The sequence below is a fragment of the Zootoca vivipara genome, chromosome 7, assembly GCF_965207765.1.
Source record: "Zootoca vivipara chromosome 7, rZooViv2.hap1.1, whole genome shotgun sequence".
NCBI lineage: Eukaryota > Metazoa > Chordata > Lepidosauria > Squamata > Lacertidae > Zootoca > Zootoca vivipara.
The window spans coordinates 68,430,141-68,458,072 of NC_142590.1; the positions used below are offsets into that span (position 1 = coordinate 68,430,141).

General features: G+C 45.0%; 1 protein-coding gene and 1 long non-coding RNA gene across 2 annotated transcripts in view; one reads left to right on the forward strand and one right to left on the reverse strand.

Moving 5' to 3' along the window:
- PIGU (phosphatidylinositol glycan anchor biosynthesis class U) overlaps positions 1 to 24,258 on the reverse strand; it is a 35,340-nt gene extending 11,082 nt beyond the window's left edge. Inside the window, exons 1-9 of the mRNA XM_035123274.3 lie at positions 24,123 to 24,258; positions 22,160 to 22,224; positions 19,808 to 19,867; positions 10,151 to 10,213; positions 8,396 to 8,505; positions 4,845 to 4,945; positions 3,469 to 3,566; positions 2,545 to 2,699; positions 106 to 249 (exon numbers count right to left, since the gene is read on the reverse strand). Coding sequence (XP_034979165.1) covers positions 106 to 249; positions 2,545 to 2,699; positions 3,469 to 3,566; positions 4,845 to 4,945; positions 8,396 to 8,505; positions 10,151 to 10,213; positions 19,808 to 19,867; positions 22,160 to 22,224; positions 24,123 to 24,252 — 926 coding nt within the window. The 5' untranslated portion in view covers positions 24,253 to 24,258. The remainder of the gene's footprint in view (positions 1 to 105; positions 250 to 2,544; positions 2,700 to 3,468; positions 3,567 to 4,844; positions 4,946 to 8,395; positions 8,506 to 10,150; positions 10,214 to 19,807; positions 19,868 to 22,159; positions 22,225 to 24,122) is intronic.
- Positions 24,259 to 24,345: 87 nt separating this feature from the next.
- LOC148685124 (uncharacterized) lies at positions 24,346 to 25,953 on the forward strand. Its single transcript, XR_015950866.1, has 2 exons — positions 24,346 to 24,464; positions 25,808 to 25,953. It is a non-coding gene; the product is annotated as an uncharacterized LOC148685124 (long non-coding RNA).
- The last annotated feature ends 1,979 nt before the right edge of the window (positions 25,954 to 27,932 follow it).

Consider the following 27,932-nt stretch of genomic DNA (forward strand, 5'->3'; position numbering starts at 1 on the left):
AAAGCTTTTGTCAGCAGCATTAAAAATTAACACCCCCGGCCAGCAGAAACTGAGGACGCAGCAGCAGCAACAAAGAAAGAGGCAAGAGTAAAAGAGTCTACTTACTTTAGTTTCACCGACAAGGGAATAGTATAAAAGAAGACGTTGATCTGAAAGACGCACACGAAAAAGAGGCTGAAGTGCTCGAACATTTCAGCAAAGAAGTACCAGAAGAGGCCAACGTTGGGTGTCAGGTCTGGAACGGAAAGGCTGGAATGGATAGCACAATGTCACAATCAGGGAGTATAAATGCAGCTTAGTAGAACAGTAGATCAACAAACAATCAAGAGTAAAAATGGCATGTTAACGACAAAGACATTACAAAGACCTGGGACTGCCTTTAAAAATGGTTCAGAAACTTCAATTGGTGCAAAATATAACTGTCCACCCACAGGATGTGGCTGGGAAGCTGGAGCGCATTACACCCATATTATACCAGTGTCTGAGCATGATTGAAAGTGCTGGCGATGACATTTAAGGCCCTAAATAGTTTGAGACCCAGCTTATACTTAAAGGACCTCGTTCCCCGCCTTAAAATCTGCTTCGGGTGCCCCACTTAGGTGCCCACCTGTAAAGATACTTAGGCTGTTGTGCTCATGGAGCAGGGACTTCTTTGCTGTGGCCTCACAATTTAGAACTCAATTCTATATGAAGTTAGAAAGCCTCCATCCTTTTGCTCCATCCTTTTTAAACAGGCCTTAAAAATCAATCTTTTTACTGCTGCTTTTTAGCAACTAGTCTGTTTTTTTCTCTCTCTCTCTCTCTTGCCACACTCATGTCAGTTTCTTCTGAGTTTAGCAGTTCTTCATTTAAAAGGTCTGGTTTTTCATCTAGTTATAACACTGCACTGTGGTTTAGCTTTTTGTATATATGTAAACCGTTTTGTAAACCGTTTTGGGAACAATTTGGTTTGATAAGCAATCTATACTTTTTAAAAAATAAACCAAGCATTGCCTTCCCCCACCCAAAGCTAGGCTTTTCCCCATTATCTTCACTATGGCACTTACAGTTCAATTTCAACTGCAAATTTATTTCTGTGGGAAAACAGTGACACCTATTGGTCATAATAGCTTATTGAAGGAAAACCCATTGTCCTTTGTTAGGTAAAGAATAATGACTCTGAGGAACAACAACAACACAATGCACTGGGGGACAAACATTTAGTTCCACATTTATCCATTTCTAATGTTTCAGTTTGGAATATCTGGAGGCTGTGGGGCTTCTCACCTTCCCACTGTGTGCAAACACGTTCTTTATAATCTGTCCAAAGAACTGGTGCCTTTGAGACAGTGCTCCTTATAGAATCATAGAATTGGAAGGGATTGCGTGGGTCATGTAGTCCAACCCCCTGCTCATGTGGGGCTCAATCTTTTGCTCATGTGGGGCTCAAACCCACGACCCTGATATCAAGTGTCTCATGCCCTACCTACTGAGCTATCTATCAGAAGCTATGCTTACCTAAAGGATGTACCAAGCAGAGCAACATAAGGGATTGCTTATTGCTTTTCCTTTATTGTTAGCATTTAATACATTGAGCCATGTTTAACCCACACATAATCTAAACTCCTCTTAGACATTGGCTTTCTCCAGGAATTGTGACTACTTGAATTAAAAATATAAGATGATCCTTCTGGATCAGGCCAGGGGCCCATCTAGTCCACTATTCTGTTCTCTCCGTAGCCAATCAGATGTCTATGGGAAACACACGACTGCTCTTAAAGAGCCTTTGAACACAGCTTCTCTTAATTTACAGGATCTCCATTATAACAAATCTCAGCCTTATGAATGCTTGTTATCCAAACATCATTGCATGCTCCTCAGTTATAATGCCAGTACAGTGCTATGTAATTAGTAAAGGTAAAGGTAAAGGGACCCCTGACCATTAGGTCCAGTCGTGACCGACTCTGGGGTTGCGCGCTCATCTCACATTATTGGCCGAGGGAGCAGGCGTATAGCTTCCGGGTCATGTGGCCAGCATGACAAAGCCACTTCTGGCAAACCAGAGCAGCACATGGAAACGCCGTTTACCTTCCCGCTGTAGCGATTCCTATTTATCTACTTGCATTTTGACATGCTATTGAACTGCTAGGTTGGCAGGAGCTGGGACCAAACAACGGGAGCTCACCCCGCCACAGGGATTCGAACCGCCGACCTTCTGATCAGCAAGCCCTAGGCACAGTGGTTTAACCACAGCGCCACCTGGGTCCCCTATGTAATTAGTACTGTACAGCAATTTACTTGAGCTCCTGTTTATCAAGTATCTTCCAAACCATCTTCCAAACTGTTATTCAAAGCATTCAGATAAATGAAGTTGCGCTATTCACCCAGCAAAGAATCACCCCTAATTAACACAACATTGAACAAACATACATATCTTTTAAAAGGAGGCTTAATTCAATATTTTAATTGTTCTACTGTTTTGTGTTCTGAACTCACAAGTACAATAAGAAGCTCTTCACAAGGGGGGGGGGCGGTGGTTTTATAGTATAGTATAGTTCTACTTACATGAAACCATACACAGACGGAATAAAATCCCAAGAGTTGAGGAGGAAGAATGAGAGACAAATAATCACCACCAGGCTTCCCAAATACAGAGCTGCATACTGCATGGTGTAAAGCCAGAAGCCTTTGCTTTTCATTTTCACTGGTATGAACTGACGCTATTGGGGGAGAAACAACATCACAAAGTAAGTTTTTTGAAATGGAAACATAAAATATGAAATAAAAAAACCTTTTCCAGATTTGGGTTTGCATATTTATGGAAGAGTGGCTGTAATACAGAAGGCACTTTTATTTTAATAATAGTGCAAAATCCTAAATATCTGGGAATGGTAGGGTAACAATGGAAAGGACCAGTGTCCAGCAGGGCTAAAAAGTGGTTTGCAAAATTTTGTTATCAATCCCCAAATCTTGGGGAAAATATCCTGTGCCCTCTGACTGAGAACCTCATTTAATCTGTTTCACAGGGCTGTGTATGAACAATTAAAGATTCCAATCGCATCTGACTCCCTGAAGGACTTAGATCAACATTCAGAAAAAGAGAAGCCAGATGCAGAAGGGCAAGAAAGATTTGCTGTCAACTGCAGGGCCTTCTTAGACTTAATTGGTTCAGAAGAAAAGACAGTCATCAAAACTCTCCCCACTTTAGCTAGATCAGCACAGGCAAAAGCCTGGCATTTCACAATTTGCTCAGTAACATTGGCCACGAGAGAATGGAAGAGTGCTCTGTCTCAGCCAAGGCGAGCTGAAAACAATTTGCAGGTTGCTTTCCAGTTTGAGCCATCTGCCCCCAAGGAAGTCTTGCAAACTGTTCGCAACCGGTGCGACTGTGGTACCTATCAGTTTGTGTTTGCTGCTCTTTCTGTTTGCTGATGGTTGATAGAACAAGCCATATTAAAAACATAGCTTTTGCTCCTGTAGAATGTTTACCTGCAATAAATACAGAACGGCTGGTGCAAACAAGGTGAGAGGGTACAGGGACTGGTATGTTGCTAAGGCCAGAAATACAGCACTGAGCAAGGCACTACCTGCAAAACAGGAAAACAACATAATTGCGACAGCACTAGACTTTCCAGACTCAAATGGGCTTCTAAAATGAAAGCATTTGGTCAAAAAAAAAGGAGACTGAAGGGTGCTAAGACAAACATTCCCTCCATGCATGCATTGCAGATTGCCAGATGAAACGGTCTTCCCTCTCCCCCCTCTGTGCGCTGTTCACCTGACAATACCACACACCCCCTGAGCCAATTTCAGGGGGCATGTAGGGCGTGGGCGAGATGAAGACCCATTGTGCAAGCTGAAGTTCTTGCTTGTTGGGTGAACCTCACACATTATCTCCAGGCAAACAGTGAGGGTGGTTGTACATAATCTATGTGTCTGGACAAGGAGTCTGAACAGGAACAATGTAAATTCTGTGCACACCCATTCAAAACATTTCAGCATCTGCTGTCTAGGCCATGGTAGATGTAGCAATGTGGACATCAATAAGGCTGCAGAGGGTTTTGCAGCAAGGGTAGGTGAACACATGACAAACAGAAAAGCTGTTTGACAATATTTTTAGCAATGAACCTAATTGCTCACCTTCTAGCAAGCAACAAGCATCAGCATAATTACTACCGGTATTTTTTAAAAAAATGCTATGTTGGCTTCTGGAGCATACCATTAATACTCAAAAGATGGAATTATTCAAAGGACATAACTAAAACTGTTTATATATCCTACGAGTAATACATTGTGGCTGAACTTCTAAGTAACTATGATTAATACATAATGGTAATATGGGGGGTGGGGGGTGGGGGAGAGAAGTCCCGTTAGGCCTAGAAAAGGCTTCAACATTTCCCACTATTAATTCAGTGGCCAAGGAGTCATATATAGCCCCTACACCCAGGACTCTTCCTTCTGGCGCCCAGAACTCTCTCCAGACTCCACCTCTCACTGGCCCAGCTTCACAGCTGAAGTGGTTTTGCCTGGCTGGAATGCCACCTTGAACTCTCACTTGCCTTAATGGAGGAACAGAGAGGGGTGGGTGGGTGTAGAAAATTGCCTACAGCACAATTGCCTCCGGCCCCGCCCACAACTGGCATGTGGCTCTCAGAAAACTGCCCAGAAGCAAATGTGGCTCTCAGACTGAAAAGGTGTTCAGTTGTGACATCAAAGACTGCAGAACCACAAACCCATCTGCAATCTCATTTGCCTGACAGCTCAAACACAAACACACACATTTTCTGCATTTAAAGTGGCACATTTTTTAACTGTTATAAAAAGAAAAGCTGAGAGGTATACCCATTTCCCCCAAAATCAATTACCTTTAATTGTTGCCAAAATGAAGAATGCAATTACGGTATTGTTGATGGCACAAGTGGACTTTGCAACACAAGACATCACAGTATATGGATTTAAGAGATAACTGGAAAAGAACAAAAACACAAAGTCAGGGTCCCAGAATGCCTACTCTTTCTCCCACTTCCTCTATACTGTATCTCTCCTTTGACCTAGCTGTTTGACCTTTGGCCTAACCCTGTAATTTGCATCCCCAGCTGATACAAACCTTAAGTATGCATATAATTGTATTTGCACATTTGCCCTTTGCTTATCTAGCCTCTCCTTTCCTTCTCCTCCATCAAAAAGAGGTTATAAGCTGCTTAGGGTAGAGAACTGTACTTTTTCTTTTTACTTATGCTACTCTGTACATTAAGGGCAATGACAGCAGTCACGAAATTAAAAGACGTCTGCTTCTTGGGAGAAAATCTAGACAGCATCTTAAAAAGCAGAGACATCACCTTGCCGACAAAGGTCCGTATAGTTAAAGCTATGGTTTTCCCAGTAGTGATGTATGGAAGTGAGAGCTGGACTATAAAGAAGGCTGATCGCCGAAGAATTGATGCTTTTGAATTATGGTGCTGGAGGAGACTCTTGAGAGTCCCATGGACTGCAAGAAGATCAAACCTATCCATTCTGAAGGAAATCAGCCCTGAGTGCTCACTAGAAGGACAGATCCTGAAGCTGAGGCTCCAATACTTTGGCCATCTCATGAGAAGAGAAGATACCCTGGAAAAGACCCTGATGTTGGGAAAGATTAAGGGCACAAGGAGAAGGGAATGACAGAGGATGAGATTGTTGGACTGTGTTCTCGAAGCTACCAACATGAGTCTGACCAAACTGCGGGAGGCAGTGCAAGACAGGAGTGCCTGGCGTGCTCTGGTCCATGGGGTCACAAAGAGTTGGACACTACTAAACGACTAAACAACAACAACATAAAATAAGCTGCAGATAAGGAGTTAAAATGAACACCAAGCAATCAGGATTCTTTTTTATTTCTGGGATGCGCATGCTTTGTCATCCAAGACCCTGAACTGAAATGGTACCTTTGGGACCCTGCCAAGTTAAATAGGTTTGCAGACAAACCTATTTTCCAGCACAGCACAAGATAATTACAAGAGTCTAAGGAGGAAAGGTGAATGTTAGAGGAGAAAGAGTACATTTAAAATGCAATCACATTCGGAAGCATGATGATGTAATAGGGGAAACTGTCCTTTTGTATGCAAAGTGAGTTTGGCAGAGGGTGAGATTAGGATAGGTAGAGGAATGGAAACTTTATATGTAGCGGAACTAAGAAATGTGAGTTTGAAAGGGCTGGATTGATATATTTTATACTGGTTCAGTTTGCACGCAACACTAAACCAAACCATGGTTTAGTAGTGCAAACTAGCAAGTGTGTGGGTTCCTGGTGAGAAGACCATGGCTGCTTTGCTCCTCCACTGGTCTTGCTGCTGATGCTGTGCTACTGTGAGCTATGCCATGGTTTGGCCTAGCATTATATTTGAACCAGAGTTTGTGACTCAAGACAAACCATGAGCTGTAGCCAAGTTTGTTTCCTATGATTTAGCAATCATGGTTTGCCTGGGGGAGATAAACCACCAGCACACCGTCAAATGTAACCCTAACCCAAAGCATGGCTTAGCTCACAGTATGGTAGCGACAGGACCAGAGTAGCCACCATGTTCTCTTTGGGAACCAAGGTTAGCTTATATAAGCTACGTCATGGTTTGGCTTAGTGTTACATGGGAACCAGGTTGCTGATGTATTAGAAAGATTATGTTTTCCCTTTTCCCCTATGCATTTCTTCTTTCATTTATGCATATATTTTTTGACTAAGACTACAATTTTGTACACGCTTATCTGGGAGTAAGTCTATTGAAGCCAGTGGGATGTACTTCTGAGCAGATGTGTATGTGATTACACAGTCAGGCTGCGAGCCTTTCAGACTTTGAGACTTCACCTACCTATCATTCCCTCTAATTGTAAATTCGGGTGGTGGATGCAACAACAACAACAACAATAATACCCCATCCATCTGGTTGGGTTTCCCCAGCCATTCTCGGCAGCTCCCAACAGAATATTAAAACATTGTTGTAGCCAACAATGGTCACTGAGAAACAAAAGGGGGATATCAAAATACGCAGGGAAACCCTGAGTTCTGCCAGAGTACAGGAAGACCCCAAAGGGGCAGCTCCCTCCCAGAAAAGCTCAATAAGGACTGAGCATGATCAGTAACCACAGAATAATGATTGTCTGCAAGAAAAGAAAAATAGAAAACTGGGGAAAGACTAAGTGGAATGGCCTGGGGAAAGAGGGCATGACTGGCTGGCACACTGAACAGAAGCGGGCTTACTGAGAGATGAGTATATGCTGCAACACCTTGATGGAGGCCCCACTTTTTAATGTACAATTACTGATACTTGTCCTTCCACATTTGGTAATGGATAAACGGTAAAAACAGGGGGGAAATAGCGTGCAACACCTTTAAGAAATAATACGGTTTGCCACTGAATAGGTTTTATTAAAGAAATTAAGTGAACACACAGAAGATGATTCAAGGACCATTATATGCTAACGGGAGGACACTTAGAATGGGTTTGATTGCAACTGTGTGGGTGGCAGGCTTTGTGGGAGGTGTTGCAAGCCTTGAACACAGCTGAGTTAGAGTGGTTGAGAGATTACAAGATTAAAAAGCACACACATCACTGTATATCTTCCAGAGGATTGTTCTTTTTAATTATTTTAAGATACAGTTCCTTAATAAAAAAAACTGAGCAATTCAGTTGTTTCTTTTCACTAGGCTCAAAAGGGACACACAGATAGATTATTGCTCAGTAGGTGAGATTCTGGGTGAATCATTACCATTATAATAAAAGTATTAGGAATAAAGACACAGCAAGATAAGGTGTGTGAGTTAAAAGCCCTTTAGGTGCTATCCTGGGATAGGCCCCAGGCAGCTGCTTCAAGAAACTGGATCAGGGCAGGAGGAAGGGGAGATTCTCTGTTTCTGAAAGTCAAGCTTGCGAAGGTAGTTTGGGGAAAGAAGTCTGCAATTTTAGCAGACTTCATTGGGTTCATGAAGCTTATTCATTGGGTTCATGAACTTATTCTCTTTCCCTCTTGTTAGAGGGACAAGAAGGAAAGGGCAGAAATGTTTACTGGGGTGGGGAAGAGAGGGGAAAACCACAAACCATAACAGTATTGTGCACCTTTGGAATGGTCAGGATGGTTGTGTGCAGACAATGATCAAAAACATAGTTTTGAGAACTGTGAATGAGCCGCGGGAATATATGCCATTTCCTTCCCAGGCCTCTCCTCCCCTTGTGGACAGGGCATAATTCATTATTTCCTGTCTTAATCAAACCATAGTTTACTGGTTGGGAGATGGTATGTTTGGCAGAACGAGGAGACATGGAAGCCTGGCTGTGTGAACAGGATTCCACTAGTACTTCTCTGGATCCAAGCCAATATAATTAGTAATAACAAATGTTCTGTGTACTGTATTATAATATTTTTACCCACTGAAGGCAATACTTACAACAGTGCAACCTTGAGAGGGATGTAGTACATTTCCATGGGGGTCCGAATAAGCTCAGTTGCATCAGGTGCATATTTATCCAGTTCTATTAGTAGTTTTTGCTTTTTAAACTGGATAGGAAAGAAAAACGAGATGTCAAAAAAACACTATATTTGTATAAGTTAACCAGCCTCATTATTGTGCTGCCTGAAGAAAATTTCTTTTTAATATAGCCCAAAGCTTATAAACTTAGTACTTAGATTTTCTTACAACCTTTTCATAGGCAGAACTATTTTGTGTGACACGAACAACTACAAACCACAGTAGTTTCCCCCCTCAGCATTGCATCAGATTCATATGAGGACAATTTTAGAAATATATTGATGTAATTATATATTTAAAATGTCACTTGCTAGTTAAATCAATATTGACCTTTCAGAAGAGAGAATTCAAAATTGCTTGAATTGCAAGCATTACAGCTGCAGTAGTTTCCTTTCAGTTTTCATGAGTTAATAAGGAAAAGGTCAAGTCTCAATTTAGATTGAGATTTATTGGGTGGATACTTACTGTGTGTCTCTGCCTCCTATTTGTACTGGAAAATGATTCACCAAGATAATGGGCATATCAATCTATATTAAAAGCCTTTGCCGTAAGGATCTCTTCTACAGACCATAAGAAAAGTATTATCCTCTCCTTTCCAGAGAGGGTTTTTAGTTTCATATTTCGTACAATGGTATTTCAAAGGGATTGGTACGGATGAATCAGTCCTGCTGGAATACTAGACTAGACTGGCTGAGTTGGGACAATCATACCTTGAAGCCAAAATATTTACAAGATCTCTCCCCCCCCCCCGCACCCACAGCCCCTTTGTGAGCAAACAAACCATAATATCTCTAATTAACCATAGTTTCCCATTTTTCGTTCAAACTGGGAAACTATGGTCACCAGCTTCCAAGCAAGCTAGAATATTAACCCAACTTCAAACCAGGACTTAATGTCCCGGATTGTTATGGCACTGGCAACTATAGTTTCCCGGTTTGGATGAAATAGGAAGCTATAGTCCAGGCATCCCCAAACTTCGGCCCTCCAGATGTTTTGGACTACAATTCCCATCTTCCCCGACCACTGGTCCTGTTAGCTAGGGATCATGGGAGTTGTAGGCCAAAACATCTGGAGGGCCGTAATTTGGGGATGCCTGCTATAATCAATTAAACGCTTCTTGGGTTAAGCACAGCTCATGCAAAGGGAAGGCAAAGGGGAACAGCAAGAAAAGCAGCAAGTGCCATATGATCTTGTCTGCACTGCAGTCAGCACTGAAAAAAATAGAAGAGTAGGTGCAGATAGTGCCATGTGCCTAAGAAAGGCTAATTTCCCACTCCAACAAAAATTCATTCAGATGTAAATCCAGCAGCAGCGTAACCAAAGTGGAGCTCATGAGCAGAGTCAAATGCAGCCTTTTGCCCTCTCTTGCCCAATTATTGTCCTCCTTCACTCTTATTCTCTCTCTCTCTCTGTGTGTGATACTGTGTGGTTTCAGTACTCAATGACTGCAAAATAATGTAACTATTGTGAAGATCTGTGACAGTAAATTTCAATATGTGGGAGCAGATATTCATATACAACAGATGCGCAAATTACACCACATAGCAGGTGGGTAACCCAACAAGTAAAGAAAATGCTTATTAGAAAGAAAAATGAGGAAAGAGAAGACAACACACAGCAAATGGCCTATCAATCTGGACAATAACCAAATAAACAAATGACACATTTACTTACCGTAACTTTGTTGTAATCCTGAACGGCCAAATAGAGAGCGACAGCAGTCAACATATCTGTAATCTGAATAAAATATCACCAATATTAATGAAAAACACTTGAGAATGAAAAGCATCACAATGAAACATGTTACTTTACAAAAATGTTTTTTTTAAAAGTAACATCAGCTCCTGAGGCAATTTGCAATGTTCAGGAATGCAAACATCATGGGCCAAAAAGATATTAAAATTGTATTTTTCTACCTGCAAGTTTAAATTATGATGAGTTGATTTATATATTTTTAATTTATTTATTTAATTTATTATTACGTATTACTACTACTACTACTACGGTACTACTACAACTACAATTTACTACCCACCCTTCACCCCAAGGTTCCTGGGCAGGTTACAACAATTAAGACACATTATTAAGAACAGTTTGAAGCAACATAAAATACAGAAATAAGATGGGTTCTAAAAATATACATGTGAGGGACAGAACGTACAGGCAGGTCCCTCCCATCTTAAGCAGCAGCTCATCCCCCAGCGGGAGTGCTAGTGGGGAGGGAGAAATCTCCAGCGGAGATTCAGGAAGTGGTGACCGAGGCTCAGGCAAGGTAGCGGAGCCCCTGCCCAGTGTGGGAAGGGAAGTGGGAGGCAAAGGAAGAAGACCAGTCCCACCGACCCCGGAACTGAGAAGGAAACGACGGGGGCGGAGATTCAGTATCCCTAGACTACTTTGCTGGAGGAAAACGCGTGAATCTCCATTCGGAGGTTCTGACCCCTAACTGACAACATGTACATAGTACTGCTCTGCACTGTAAATAATCAGCACTGAATAAAAGCATGAAAAGACAACGCCTGGAGGAGTCGTTACGCTAGAGTAGCCACCAACGCGCCTGTGACAGCAACCTCCGAATCTTTCTGGCTACTTTGGAGTTGCCGCGATGAGTGCGGAGGAGACGGCACACTGGCGGCAGGAGGCCGAGAAGATGAAGCAGGAGTTGCAGACCCTGGCAGCACAGGCTCAGCAGCAGTTGAACCTCGCTAAAGAGGAATCGCGCAGAACGCAGGAGGAGCTACAGAAAGCAGTGGAGCAGGTGAGAGCGAAAGACGAAACCGAGAGGCAGCTGCGAGTCATGGTAGCAGATCTGCAAAGCAAATTGGACGCGGAGAAGGCAGCGAGAGGTGGGGGGGCGCCCCAGCGGAGGGGGCAAGCCCTAGTAACCAAGTTTAACGGAGACCCCAAAGAGTACTTAGGATTTGAGACTGAAATTAACTATGCGCTGGAACTGCATGACGCAGAGTTTCCGGATGATGCGTGTTTCCCCCTTTTTAAGACACCGTCTTATAACTTTTTTTACTCAAAAAAACAGACGGTGTCTTATTTTCAGGGGATGTCTTGTACCTTAAGGCCTCCTCGGAAGGGCCAGGCCACTGGCTCGGGGTGCTGCTGGGCACTCTGCGCGGCACCGAGGCGGCAGGCTGCCGGCTCGGTGCTCCGCCCAGCGCTGCTGGGCGCTCCGGGCGCTCGGCGCTGCAGACCGCCGGTTCCGGCGGCGGGGGGCAGGCCTCAGGCAGCTCTCCCCCCAAAAGAAGAGGCCAGGCGCTGCAGAGCCCTCCGAGCGCTCGGCGCTTCGGAGCGCTCCGCTCTGCAGCCGCCGGCCTCGGGCAGCCAAACAAAAAGAGAAGAGGCCAGGCGCTGCAGGGCGCTCCGAGCGCTCGGCGCTTCGGAGTGCTCCGCTCTGCAGCCGCCGGTTCCGGCGGCGGGGCGGCAGGCCTCGGGCAGCTCCTCCCCCCCAAAAAAGAAGAGGCCAGGCGCTGCAGGGCGCCCCGAGCGCTCGGCGCTTCGGAGCGCTCCGCTCTGCAGCCGCCGGTTCCGGCGGCGGGGCGGCAGGCCTCGGGCAGCTCCTCCCCCCCCCAAAAAAGAAGAGGCCAGGCGCTGCAGGGCGCTCCGAGCGCTCGGCGCTTCGGAGCGCTCCGCTCTGCAGCCGCCGGTTCCGGCGGCGGGGCGGCATGCCTCGGGCAGCTCCTCCCCCCCCCAAAAAAAGAAGAGGCCAGGCGCTGCAGGGCGCTCCGAGCGCTCACTGCTTCGGAGCGCTCTGCTCTGCAGCCGCCGGTTCCGGTGGTGGGGCGGCAGGCCTCGGGCAGCCCAAAAAAAAGAAAAGAAAAGAAGAGGCCAGGCGCTGCAGGGTGCTCCATGCGTTCACTGCAGCAACAGCAGCCGGTTCCAGGCCCCTCTGGCTGGCTGGGGCGCTCGGCGGTCTCGCATGGAGGTATGTCTTATTTTCGGGGGGTGTCTTAGATTTCACTAATGCTAAAAAATGCTGCCATGGCTTACTTTCTGACTACGTCTTAAAAAAGGGGAAACACGGTATTTCGTGGAACACGTGACGGGGGGTGCAAGAGAATGGGTCAGGCCGTTAATCGCGTCAAAAAATTCATGCATGAAGAATGTAAAATTGTTCTTAGAAGCCTTAAAAGTAATGTATGCTAGCGACAGTGAGATGGAGGCGACTAAGGAGGAGCTTCACAATTTGACGCAGGGGAAAATGACGGTCAGAGAATACTGGGCGAAGTTTACCATGCTGGTTCACAAACTTGGGTGGGATTTGCATAGTGATCCAGTGCAGTCTGCCTTCTACCTGGGTTTGCATGCAGACAAACTCTCGAGGGGGCCAAAGCCACAAAACATGGATCAATTGAGTAAAGCAGCATTAGCGGTGGGGGTGAGGCAAGAATCCCGGTGGAACGACAAACAGGCGACGCACGCAGCTCGACCTTGGTTCTCACGCTCGCAGGAGAGGCAGCATCACCAGCCCCCACCCCAAGCCCCGCCCCAAGTACCGGCCAGGGCCGTCCCAGATCCGGAACCCATGCAAATTGATGGAGCGTGCGCGGGCTTTTCAAACCCCAGCGGCGCCAAGACGCAAGGAGGGAAGGGGCGGGAACTGCTTCCTCTGCAACTCCCCCAGCCACCTCGTCAGAAGCTGCCCCCATCGCAGGGAATGGCAAGGGAAGGCGGGGACGGTCGTGCCTCCCCCAACTGAGTCAGCGCAGACGCAGGGAAACGAGACAGCCTGGCTGCAGGAGACAAGGGGCAGCAGCCAGGCGCAAGCAACGAACGACAGCCCCAACCCACCCACCCGTGCACAGCAGAACACCGCCAGCCCCCCCCCAGAGCAGTGGTGGTTCTGGAAGTGACTCTGACACTCCCAAATGGGTACCCCCTGACGGTTTTAGCCCTAATTGACAGTGTAGCGTCGGCCAACTTTTTTCGAGGGAATTTGCAGAAGCACACCAGATCCAACTTCTGCAGCTGGACTTTCCCCTGCACGTCTCCACCATTGACGGCAGGGAGTTACTGGGAGGGGCCATCACCCACCAACCCCCCCCATGAGAATGACGGTGGGAAGGCACTCAGAGACGCTAGCATTCAATGTCACCACCATCTCAGACCCCCCCCCCCATCGTGCTGGGAATGAGCTGGCTGGCGCGCCACGACCCGTCCATCAGTTGGCACCAGAGATGCATCACGTTTGGGTCTGACTTTTGTCTGGAACACTGCATGCAGCGCCAACCAGGGGAGGGGCCGCCGATAGCCACAGTGGCCACCATGCACGTCAAGGGGGGGGAGGCAATCCCCAAACCGTATTGGGACCTGCAGGAGGTCTTTAGCGAAGCAGAGTCTGACCACCTGCCCCCGCACAGGTTGTTTGACTGTCAAATCAACCTGGTGCCAGGGGCCACGCTACCCCCAGCCAAGCTGTACTCCATGTCGGATCAGGAACTGGAGGATCTGCGGGCGTTCATCGACAAGAACCTCAAGAGGGGGTTCATCAGAGAAAGCAAGGCAGCAGGGGGCAGCCCAGTCTTCTGGGTGGACAAAAAGGACACGTCACAGCGCCGCCTGGTGGTGGACTTCAGACGGCTGAACAGCATGACGGAACCGGTGGCCTTCCCAATGCCCAGAGTGGACGATCTGCTGACAGCGGCACGCAGGGGCAAGATCTTCACCAAGCTCGACCTGCGGGGGGGCGTACAACTTGATTAGGATCCGGGAAGGTGATGAGTGGAAAACCACGATGTTCACGCCTCTGGGTTCTTTTGAATATCTGGTGATGCCCTTTGGTTTGCAAGGGGGCTCAGCTTGCTTCCAGGCCTTCATGCACCACGTCCTGGGATCCCTCCTCTTCAAGAACTGTTTGGTCTTTTTAGATGACATCCTTATTTACTCCAATGACCCCGTGCAGCATGTGAAGGATGTCAGGGAGGTCTTGCAACGCCTGAAGGAGCACCACCTGTATGTGAAGCTGGAGAAATGCAGGTTTCACACTAAGGAGGTAGACTTCCTGGGCTACAAGCTGTCCGACAAGGGGCTAGCGATGGACAAGGACAAGGTGCAGGCCATCCTGGACTGGCACAGCCCCAGGACTCGCAAGGATGCCCAACGCCTACTGGGCTTCGCCAACTTCTACAGGAAGTTCATTAAGAATTTCCCCCGCGTCGGGCTTCCGGGTTCAGCGCCAGCGCCGATCGGCGGGGTTTCGTCTCGTCTCCGAGACGGCCCGTCCCTGCTAGGAGTGGGGAGGGCAGCGAGAGCGACGCTGCGCCCCTTAGAACCTCGGGAAGGGCGTCCCGGGGGCAATTTGCTCGGCACAGCCCCAATCCGGACTCCCCAACTCTTCGGTTAGCTCTAATAAGAGCTCCAGAGCGAGGAGGGTAGAAGTTGCGGGGGCCATTTTGAGCGGCAACGTTATTCTAGCAGGGAGAAGCTTCAAGCCGAAGGCGGAGAGCGCTGGATTCTTCCGAAAATAAAACGATTGGAAAAGACTGTAAGTAACCTCACGATTTGGATTATAAAACAATTTGGATCTGGGAGAGAGGGGAGAAAAGAGGAAGCCACCCCCCCCCACGGCAACAAAAGAGACAGTAAATAGAAACCCGAAGCCATAAACAGAAGACTTGCAATTCAAAAGGATCCCTCAAAGGCATCAAAGAGAATCTCCCCTTTGATGCAGGGTGAGAAGGGGAGAGAGACTGTGGTTTATGACTGCCCTGCAGCAAGAGGTAAAGACTGAGAAAAATCTTTCTTTTCCTCGGGAGCCGGCAGCCCAGACAACCCAATGAGTTGATCAGGATTTATGAGTCAATTTTTATTTCACGTTGTATTTCTGGACTTTGTGGAACTTCTTTTTTGGTTTAAATGTTTGTGAAATGTGAGTTCGAACTTTATTGTTAATAAGACTTGAAGAATGCAGCCAGCTTGTTAAAATGGAGTCGAGAAAATAAACTGTGATCATATTCCACCCCACGTGACAAGTTTTGACCTTGGCAGGATTGAATTATGTCAACAAAAAAGTGTTCCCCTGAGTTCCAGCGGTCTGTTTTGACCTTAATGTGGGAAACAAGAATAGAGCTATGTCAAGAGGAGACACGACGGCAAGAGTTACAGCAAAAATTTCAGATGGTGATGGCAGAATATGATTTTTTAGGAGATGAAGCTTTTGACACTGAAAAAGATGAATGTGAGAATGACAATGATGATGACTGTGATTTGGAAGGAAAAGATGAAGATGAGGACTGTGATGATTCAACACAAAATGAAGCACACCACGAAAAAAATGATGACTTTACTCTACAAAAAGTTGGATGGAGTGCCCTGCTTTTGAGGGGGGCACGATTGGTATTATTGGAACTCCAGAACGCCCACAGGGAAGAAGGAAAAAATATGCAGAGAAGAGAAGAAATTCAGGGGTCCTGTATGGTGGCCTGGATGGCAAAAGACTGTAAACAGGGGGTGGGGTGAAGGGAAAGTGATGTTGTGATTATATGGATGGATTAATAGGTTTATAACTGGTCTGCTGATTATGGAATTTGCTGGATTGGGGGGGTGGAGCCGGTAATCGGGGATGTAAGGTTAAATTGAGAATAGTTATAGTTTTAAAAGTGAATAGATTTTGGAAAATGTGAAAATATGGAGGCTTATAGAGGGAGAAAAAATTAGGCACGGGAAGATAAAATGGGAGTTTGATTTTTCAGTGATTTGAATATTAGATGAAAATGTTAACAATTGATTTATAAGTTGTATAAGATACAAAGGTGTATTTTTATAAAGTAAGAAACTGTTGCAGATGATAAAAAAGGGATGAAAACCGGGGAAGGGGGGGAGGGGAAGCCCACAAAATATGGCTTTACAATCATGAATGTAAGAAAAATTTTTCTGTTTTGTATTGTTTTTTTTGTTTTTTTTGCCCTTTCTTTTTTTTCTTTTTTCCTATTTCTATTTTTCTCTTTTTTTGGTATGACAATAGATGGTTGGATGGATGGCCTCCTGCGTACTGCCCTGGTTTGCTGGAGCTCCCTGGTGGCAGGGGGGGGCTTTGGGGTCAGGGGAGGGGGAGGAGGACAGAAATCCAAGCATAAAATGGACCATCTCTGACTGTTCACATACATGGGATACTTCTGTGGCAGGGGAGGACCCATGTGAGTGGGTAGGAAGGAGGTGGAAAAGGTGTTTATGTATGTACCGGTTTTTTTGTTTTTTTGTATTCTGTAAAATTAATAAAAAGTATGTTTAATAAAAAATAAAAAATAAAAGAATTTCTCCCGCGTCACGGCTCCCATCACGGACTGCCTGAGAGGCAAGCAGAAGTTCCGGTGGACACCAGAGGCGGAAGCAGCGTTCGAGGGCCTCAAGAGAGTGTTCGCCTCCGACCAGAACTTATTCCACGTAGTGCAGGATGCACCCCTGCGCGTCGAGACTGACGCTTCTGACAGAGTTGTGGGCGTGATCCTACTGCAACTGGATGCCAACAGAGAGTGAAGACCCTGTGCCTTTTTCTCCAGGAAGCTGAGCCAGCCCGAGCGCAACTACACAGTTTTCGACAAGGAAACTTCATTGCCACGGACTTCATTGGTTTCCAGTCGTCCCCGGCTCTCTCTGAGCCCTCAAGGGGGGGGAGCCTGGAGGGGGGTGGATGTGAGGGACAGAACGTACAGGCAGGTCCCTCCCATCTTAAGGAAGGAACTGAGAAGGAAACAATGGGGGCAGAGATTCAGTATGCCTAGACTACTTTGCTGGAGGAAAACGCGCGAATCTCCATTCGGAGGTTCTGACCCCTAACTGACAACATGTACATAGTACTGCTCTGCACTGTAAATAATCAGCACTGAATAAAAGCATGAAAAGACAACGCCTGGAGGAGTCGTTACTCTAGAGTAGCCACCAACGCGCCTGTGACAATACACCTCAAGTGTAAAATTCCCAGTATACCTCAGGTGGGTTACAGTAAAAAGATAAAATAAAATAAAAAACCACAATACTGCCTAAGCTTAAAATACAAAACAGAATAAAGCCAGCAGAAGAATAAATACTGATTAAAAACTGGCAATGAGAAACAACAGCAGTTCAAAAGTGCTTAAAAGTGCTGGAAAAAAGAGAAAAAACAAAGGTATCTGCCTGGTGCCAAAGAGCCCACAATTCAGGCACCAGGAGGCAGTACGGCGGATAGTCCAGAACTGAGGTTCCATGGCTGAAAAGGTCCTCTCTCTGGAAGCCACCTACCAAACCTCAATTGGTGGGAGTACCTGCAGAAAAGCCAGAGAAAGGCCTCCAGGGAGCAGGCAATCCGTCAAATAATCTGTGCAAAGCCATTTAAGATTTTAAAGATCACTATCAGCATTTTGAATTGGGCTAGAAACAGACTGGAAGTCAGCACGGATGGTAAAATACTGGTGTAATATGATCATATCAGCTAGTCCCAGAGTTAACAATCTTGTAACCCCATGTTAAAACCAATGAAAGTTTCTAGATCACGTTTAAAGGCAGTCCCAGGTATAACACAATATCATTGGCTCATCACTCTCCCTGGAAGGATCTAGGAAACGGAGCATTTTGAGAACCTAGTTGACAGTGGAGCTCATTCATCAGGTCCCACACAAGTTCAAACAGCTTGACAAACTCTTGTTTCAGTACTCATCCCTGTTAGGTCTCTATTCCTCTCACTGTGCAGGTCCCATGCCTGTGTTATGCATTCCAGCAAAGATTGCTGGAATCACGGGAGCGGATGTTTGCTGTATTCTGTTTCTGTTTGTATTTTTCCTTCTTCGGACTTCTCTCAGCGAGAGGAGACATGTTTTTCTTTTGTTCTGCCCTACCCTTAATAAAGTAGCGTTTAGTGCACAACCTCAGCCTGGCTCCATCTGCGTTTTATCTCTGCTGGACTCTGAATATGTGCTCAGTGTCTCCAAGACATGAGGCGTAATAAATCATCGGGAAGGGCTGCCAGAACCCCCTAGAGCTGCACGCTGAATGCTGATGGGAGAGACGGGCTAGAGTCGTTCTTGCTTTAGGCCTGTGGATCGTTCCTGCCCTCGGCTGACCCAACAGCCCTTCCCAACAATTTATTACGACTCAGGTCTTGGAGACACTGAGCACATATTCAGAGCATCTTTCTTGGCAAGCAAACATCCCATGATAACTTTTTTTAAAAAAGGAAAAAATACATGTAGATTTAAAGCATTCTAGGATATGCCACATGTCAACAGAATACAGTCATACCTTGACATCCGAAGGCTTCGACTTCCGAAGATTTTGACTTCCGAAGTCGAAGCCTCCGGAAGTCCTCCTTGCGCGCGCATTCTGCGCCTGCACAGAGCGGCGTGCGTGGTCGGCGCATGCGCAGAAGCGGCGCTTCGACAACCAAAAGCCTCGACTTATGAAGACGACCGCAGAACGGATCGTCTTCGTAAGTCGAGGTACCACTGTATCATATAATTAACGGCTTTCTGGAGGAAAAATTACAACTACCACCTTGTTTAGGAAAGTGTACTCTAGAATTTGAATGTTTCAATAGTTAGAAAGGAAATAGCATATGCAGCAGGAATGGGAAACTTTCGGGAGCCATGGAAGGATGGATGGGAATTTGATGGAACAGAATTATTTATTTATAGAATTTATATACCGCCCGATACCCGGAGGTCTCAGGGCGGTTCACAAATATTATGGATTGATGTAATGTATCTATCTTTTTTTCTTTCCCCCTTCTTTTTCTTTCACTTTTTTCTTTTTTATTCTTCAGTTCTGTATTTTGTACTCTTATAAATTCTCATACAGTGGTACTTCGTAAGACAAATGCCTTGCGCAATGAAAAACTCGCAAGACGAAAGCGTTTTGTGATGTTTTTGGTGACTCGCAAGACAAAGTTTCTATGGCCGCGCTTCGCAAGACGAATTTTTTTATCGCAAGACGAAGCGACTCGCAGAACGAATTAATTTCGTCTTGCGAGGCACCACTGTGTGTGTGTGTGTGTGTGTGTGTATCAGGTCCAGTGTGATACAGTGTGTGTATCAGGTCCAGTCATGTCCGACTCTGAGGTTGCAGCGCTCATCTCGCTCTATAGGCCAAGGGAGCTGGCGTTTGTCCGCAGACAGCTTCCAGGTCATGTGGCCAGCATGACAAAGCTGCTTCTGGCGAACCAGAGCAGCGCACGGAAACGCCGTTTGCCTTCCCGCTGGAGTGGTCCCTATTTATCTACTTGTACTTTGATGTGCTTTCGAACTGAATTTATAAGAGTACAATACACACACACATAGGAAAGTGTACTCTACATGCTCAATAAAACAATGAATAAGAGGCAATTGAGCTGTGGATGAAAATGAAAGCAATACTTACCATAAATACTAGCTCAGCATAATCAATCAGGAAGTGAAAGAGGTATATTATTAGTGGAGTCTAGGGGCGAAACAAAGAGAGAAATACAATTAACCTGAGTAAACCGCTTTCAAATCAAAGCAACAAACGAACACATTATTTCCCAGAAATGACACAAAGTCTACACTTTAGCTTCATATAATTGTGTTACTTAGGGACGCATTAAGTTAACATTTACTCAGAGCAGACCTATTGAAATTAACAGACAAACATCAAGCATAAGATTGCACTTTAGCTACCACCCTAATTTTAATTTTATCTTACGAAGCAAAACCCCCAAAGTATTACACCAATGGCTTTTACATTTCCAGCCATGCTCCCAATGATAATGCATAGTTAGGTCAGCTATTGCCTTCTTCAAGCTAACAAATAATAACAAATCCTCTGAGTTTACACTGGACAAATAGGATTTCCCACCCAAAAGAAGTTTATATAGCCATTATGGTAAGCTGTTCATGGGGAAAAAACACCTGGGTATGTTCCTTCCTTGTATCAAGGTGATCAGAGGAACGGGAGTAGGGCCAACCCTAGTACCGTGTTTCTCCCAAAATAAGACGTGCCTATAAAATAAGCCATGGCACGATTTTCTTGAAGCAACAAAATATAAGACATACCCCAAAAATAAGCCGTACTGGGGTAGTGGTGGGAGCAGGTCTGGATGGTGCTTCTGTGACGAAGAGTAAAAGGAAGATGCCTGTCCTTGCCGGAACCACCACGTGGAGCTCAGACCGAGCGGGAGCCGGCAAAAGTCGCAGCACCCTGGCCCCGCGGGAGCCGGCAAGGGCAGAGGCGCGCGCTGCGCCAAGCTCCGGCCCCGTGGGAGCCGGCAAAGGCAGAGGCGCGCGCTGCGCTGAGCTCCGACCCCGCGGGAGCCGGCAAGGGCAGAGGCCCGCGCTGCGCCGAGTCCCGGCCCCATGGGAGCCGGCAAGGGCAGAGGCGCGCGCTGAGAAGATCAAGGACTCAGCAAGAGCCGCAGTTGCAAAACTCTGACTGTGAAAGCTCTGTAAGGATACCAGCCCAGTTGTTGTACCATACTTAATATTAAAAAAATAAGACATCCCCTGAAAATAAGCCGTGGTGTGTTTTTTTGGAGGAAAAATAAATATAAGACGTGTCTTATTTTAGGAGAAACACGGTATTAGGTAGAGTAAGGCAGCCACTTCAGGCGGCAAGTTCTGAGGAGCAGGCAGAAGCAGCAAGATATAGGAAGACAGAGCTATGTGTGTCACATGGCCTGGCCTGCACTCCTAAAGCAGCTTGCTGCCCTAAATTGCTACTGCTGACATTGTACCATCGCCAATGTTGAAATAAAATTCAGCTGTTAGACTGGTCAACTCATGTACAGCGGTATCTCGAGTTACAAACGCCTCAGGTTACAAACGCTTCAGGTTACAAACTCTGGAAGAGTTACCTCGAGTTGAGAACTTTGCCCCGGGATGAGAACAGAAATCATGTGCCGGTGGCGCAGCAGCAAAAGGCCCCATTAGCAAAAGCACGCCTCTAGTTAAGAACAGTTTCAGGTTAAGAACGGACCTCCAGAACGAATTAAGTGCGTAACTAGAGGTACCACTGTACATGGAAAGGTTGCCATCTTGACCTTCGCCTCAGGAAGGAAAGTCTTGGACCAGTCCTGAGCAGATCTTTGTGAGTTCCCTGTATGCAATTCTCACTCACAATGTGGAATTGTATTGGCTCATTTATTTTAATTAATATTTTATAGCAGTCTTTTCATTTGAAAATAAACTTCTAGAGTGCATAACAACAACAAAAAAGAATGATTTACTTGAGAACCAGAACAAAAGTATCAGTTACTGTACTTGAGATTCAGAGATTCAGTAACTTCCACAGTACATTGAGGAAAAGGTGGATGAGGATATGAAAGATGCAGACAACCCTCCCATCCCCCAGATTGCCCTGTTACACTAACTGTATGTGCACATATAACTTCATTAATTTTATTACATACCCTTTTCTAAAAAAAAAAAATTGCAGCAATTAAAATATACCAAGAACAAAAACAATGCAACAGCAATACCTCTGCTCTGCCCAAGGATGACAAATTACTGGAAACAACCAATTAGCATGATGCCAAAATGTTAAAACCAGCCAATCCCATCACATCCTATACTTATGTAGTATATATCAGAAGTGAGAAAGGAGTACTGTAACAGGATTCTGTGCAGTGTCTCAAACACCCTCCACATGAGTTACCATGCCTTCATGTGAGAAAAGATGTGCCCTCTTGACTTCAGAATTTCCAAGATAAATAACATTTCAATATATTTTTTAAAAAATGAATCACTGCATACTTACTTCATGAAAAACATCACCAGAATATGGAGACACGCCCAAATCAAGTAAGGCTAGCCCCTCGACCACTGGAAAAAAAATTATGCAAAATTGCTGTTATTGGTTTAAATGTTTAAATGCCCAAGATTGAAAATAGTGAGGGTTCACTCATATAGATCCAAACACAAATTCACCACTCAAACATATTCTGTGTATTATTATTTTATTAGTTATTCTGTTTCATGAGTTGCTTTTTACATTAAAAAGTCTTAAAGTGACACTGACAATAATAAATCACAGCATATAAAAACAATTTAAAATCAGAGTAAATTTGAAAGACTAACTACACAAGACATAGAAATCCTCATCCAAGAGTAAATTCATATGGGCAAAGTCTTACCCATCCCACTAATTGATAAGCACCACCATAGGAGACAACTTTAATTAATCAATTGATTAACCTTGGGTAAAGTCTTAGCCTGGCACCTAAAAACTGACAGAAATGGCACCAGGAGCCCCTTCCTGATATCAGCATTCTACAATGGCGGGGCAACATTGAAAAGGCCCCTTCTTGCTTTGCCACCTTCCACTCTTCCCTCAGGTGGGCCACACAGGGCACACACTCTGATGATGATTGCAGGGCATGGGCTGGTCCTCATGGGGAGAGGTGATCCTTCAGGTATTGCTGCCTTATGCGCTTTAAAGGTCAAAAGCAGCATTTTGAATGAAATTGTTGTTTTGAAAATTTTGCAGATCATTACTAGTATGTACATATATACATATGCATTTCATATAATTAGTACATAATACCGTACTGGATTTCAGATGACATACTTCCCAGTTGCTAGAGTTTTCAATTACTGTATTAACTAACACAGAGACAGCAAATTATTATTTCTTTGATAACAGAAGTTTTACAAGGAGAAGTCATATTTTTAGCTACCAGTTCTTTTGATGGTAACAACTGGGTAAACACCCCTTGAATGCTCTACTATGCACCTTATATGGAATTTGATCATGGGGCAACAGGAGGACAGAAATAAGGTAAAAAGAAGTTCAAATGGCATTTAATTGTAACTCTAAAGGCCCCTGACCATCAGGTCCAGTCGTGTCCGACTCTGGGGTTGCGGCGCTCATCTCGCTCTATAGGCCGAGGGAGTCGGCGTTTGTCCGCAGACAGCTTCCGGGTCATGTGGTCAGCATGACAAAGCTGCTTCTGGCAAACCAGAGCAACGCACGGAAACGCCGTTTACCTTCCCGCCTGAGCGGTCCCTATTTATCTACTTGCACTTTGATGTGCTTTTGAACTGCTAGGTTGGCAGGAGCTGGGACCAAGCAACGGGAGCTCACCCTGTTGCAGGGATTCGAACCGCTGACCTTCTGATCAGCAAGCCCTAGACTAAGTGGTTTAACCCACAGCGTCACCTGGGTCCCTAATTGTAACTCTAGTCAACAGCAAACAGTTGACTAGAGCTCAGCGGGTTGTTTTCTGTTGCCCAAAAGAGCCCTCTTCCTATTACACCTTTTTTACCACGTGGCCCTTTTCTGCAGACATTAATTGTACAGAGAGGAAACCGAGTTACTTATTTTTGTTTTGTTCATTTTGCAAAGCTCTTGTGCCCTTGGGACTTGAAGAACAGGTAAAAAGAAGTTCAATAGGTGAAGTTCCCCCCCCCCATTAATTATTGTTTCTCCATGCGAAGAAAGGCTTCTGCCATTCAATGGGAAGAGGAGCCCTTTTGGCAACCTCTCCCGCGGGTCCACTTTTTGAAACCACAGCGCCCAAGGAGCGCTTAGCACCAGGGCACAGGTCGAAGGGCGGCGGCAGGTCGCCCACCCACCCTTCCCACGAGAGGTCCTGGATTCGGCCGTCAGAAAGCAGCCCACGAGGAGGGCTTGGGGTCCCCTCCTTCGCGGGAACCACCCCAGGAGCGGGCGAAGATGCCCACCTGCCGCCGCCGCCCCCTCCTAACCTCAGGCCTCTCACCTCGCTTCCAGGCATTTAAAGGGGACGCGACCTCCACCCTCTCCGAGATGAGCCCGGCCAGGCTGGAGCGAAACAGCACGGCCCGAACTGTCACGGCCACCAAGAGCACCAGCACCAAGGGAGCCGCCATCTTAGCGGCAGGACACACCGGCCTGTGCCAGCGGTAGTTCCCAGGCTCGCCCGTACAGCTGGGCGTCTACAGAGCGGGCTGGGGTGAAGAGACTACAACTCCCAGAATCCCATCGGCTGAGGAAGCCTTTACTTCCCGAGGACCGACGGCAAGGGAAACAGGACAAAATAAAGCCGGACTAACAACGAGCGGAGAGTTGCTCCTCTTCTTAGGTAAGAGCTGTGTGCGCGTCGTTTTAGATTTAACCTTCTTTAGTTTCAGAGTCAGGAGGATGCTGCCTTATTTCACAAGCCCCAAGCAGCAGACGTTGTTTCAGCAACTCAGTGCATTTCAATGTCGCTTCCCTGAAGCAGATGTCCCCTTGCAATTTCCAATTCATTCAAAAACTCCTACAGTCAGGGGCGTATGCGTTTACTTGGGAGTAAGCTCCCTTGAACTCAATGGGACCTGTGTATAGGATTGTTTTCTGTTAGGCTGCAGTCCTTTTACCTGCCTAAATGGAAGTAAGTCCCAGTGAACTAAATGAGGCTTGCATAGGGTTGCAGTGTAAGGCTTTGTGTGACATTTAGTTACTTAAAATTAAGACGAACCTAGTGTGTCGAGTTACAGGTAGGTAGCCGTGTTGGTCTGAGGCAGTCAAAATAAAAATAAAAATTCTTCCAGTAGCACCTTAGAGACCAGCTAAGTTTGTCATAAGTATGAGCTTTCGTGTGCATGCACACTTCTTCAGGTACACTGAAACAGAAGTCACCAGACCCATAGTCAGAGGGGGGGGGATGGAAATGGGTGATGGGCTGATAGGAGTGGTAAACCTGTTGATGACTGTTAACGACTGTTAATGACTGCAATTGGTCTTGCAGGAAAAAGCAAGGGCTGAGGTGCTAAAGAAAGCTTGATCATGTATAATGAGATAAGAATCCTGTGTCTCTACTCATACCAGGTCTCTCCATGGTTTTAAGCTTGGTAATGAGTTGCAATTCAGCAACTTCTCTTTCCAGTCTGTTTCTGAAATCTTTCTGTAAGTCTGTTTCTGAAATTTTTCTAGTGAGTCGACTTCATGCATGAAGTGAAGTGCACTGGAGTCCATGAAAACTGATGCTATAAACAAAATGTGTGAATCGGTGGCACAAGACTTCATTGATTTTGCTTTAGCAAACTAACATTGCCAGCCCTCTGGAAATAAGTATATACAGTCAGTGCTTTTTTCTAAAAAAAATGTTTAGGGGTGTTCTCATTTTCCTGCTCATATTGAAATACTGCCCCTCAATGAGGCCAAACTTAGAGTCACAAAATGTTTAGAGGTATGCGTACCCCCACGCACACACACACCCCAGAAAAAACCACTGTATACAATCATACAGCAATCAGTTTATTTTCCACTAATGTTCCTTATTTTGGAATAAACTATATGAGTATCAAAGGGAGTGAATGTTTAAATGCACAATTAAATGCACTCTGTGTGCACTCTGTAAGAAAGGGGACTACAAATGATTGGCTTCTTCAACTGCTACAGAAATAATTAGAGACTAATGTGGTGCTTCTGCTTTTACTGCAGGTGGCATCGTGGTATATACTCATTCTGCAGGGAGGCAGAAGCTGAATACCTCTGGAAAGATTATGCTTTCTTTAATCTTACTGGAAAAGTTACTTATTTAGAATTTCACTACGGTAATTCATTTCTTATAAATTTTCTTTGGTGAATCTTCCAGTTGTTTCATTCATTTTGCCATGAGTGTAAAGTGCTAATATCTGGAATGCTGTACATAATTTAATTTAGGAACATCTCCTTTTTATATATAAAAAACCATACAAGCTCTTTAACTTGAATGTTAGTAAACAAAATTATCTACAAAGTGCTACTGATCCAAAGAAATGCTTCCTGTGCAATTCAATACAGTAGTCTAAAACTGCCTCTGAATTTTATTAACAGACTAACAATCTGAACATCTGCCAGTAGGTGGGGTACTATGAAACAAGGCTTCCCAAAGTGTGCAAACTTCCCTACAACATAACAAAAAAGGTGAATTTCCTCAGTATAACTAAGTCAAAACAAAGACGTAGGCATTTTTAGACAATGTTCAACCTAACAAGAGCCTCGCGTAAAGCAGAGCAGGGTGGCAGAAAATGTATTATACAACATGTATTAGAGTTCTAAAAAAAGAAAGCATATAAAAATATATATTATCTCTCTTAATCACACCCATCAGCATAACCCAGCCAATATACTTTTATATATATATATATATATATATATATATATATATATATATATATATACACATGCTTATTTATTATTTATGTTTGTAGTGTATCTTTTCTCCAAAGTGCTCAACAGAGCACACATGAACTCTGGCCATTTTTATTTTCACAGCTTGAGGTGTGACATAATGACCAACTCAATGAGTTTCATGGCTGAGCAAACATTTAAACCCAGATCTCCCGAGTCCTTTAATTATAAGACACTTGATCTCATGTTTTGCTAAGCTGGAGGAGGAGAGGTTTATATTCCAAACCAGTATATACACATTTGTTATGTCCACAAACTTCAGCGGGGGAGGGGGAGTCAAGGATAGACTTGATAAGATTTCCCCTAGCAATGTCTTATGTTTTCTCATACCTAATTCATAGGATTGTGCATGTCAGTTTTATCAATCTTTGCTGTGCCATGCATGTGAAGTAAGAGCACCTAGGAAATCTTAATACCTTAACAAGGCAAGCACCAACCATGTGTCACTTCCATTTTGCCGTTAAGACCTTGTGTAGTTGGATCTTAACAGCCTACATGCATGCAGGCACCCACCCACCCACACCAAATGAGTAATATTTGGGAAGTGTAACAGTGAATCACCTGGTATGACATTTACTCAAATTCTTTTCTTGTGACCGTGATGTAACGGGCTTAACAACAAAGTACAGTTTACAAGCTAAATTCTACTTTAGGAGCCTCTGAATCACCATCGGCAATGTAGAGGAGCTAAGATTCCCTGCACATCTCTCTGGAGTGTCATTCTAAAGCAAATATTTATGTAGCGCATTGCAACTAACCAGAGTTTTGAAGCTTCTGAACAGTTTTGGAGCAGCTTCTGAACAGCCCCCACCCCCACCCCAAGAGTAGTCATAATACAGTACTGACATTTTTTGTCATGATAATGTTACATCCTGATTGTTGTGCTGAAAACATGAGCAAATCTGGGCAATGATAGTATAAATTTCCATTGGCACTTTTGATAATGCATCAAGGATTGTTATGTAAAATTACATACACTAAGCTGTTGAGTAGACTTGTCTGGGAATAAAAGTATTTAATGAGGGGATAAGGAGATGCCAGGAATGGCTGGGGAGCTAAGGAGGAAGAGCCAGGGGCTACTGTACTACACCCAATGCTACCTGAGGCAGTCACCTCACTTTGCCTAACAGTGGGGCTGGCCATGGTGCTTGTGTCTTGCAGAAGCAACACTAACAGATCCAAGGAAGAGCTAAAGTTTACACTGTGGTAAGAATTTATTCATTTATTTATTTCATTAAATTTCTATACCACACTTCATCTGAAGACCACGAGGTGGATTACTATATAAAAACACAAAAATACACACCCTAATAACTAACAAAATCAATCCACAAATCCCGCAAACACATTTCAAAAGGCAATAGACTGTTCAATTAGCCAAAGGCCTGGGAGA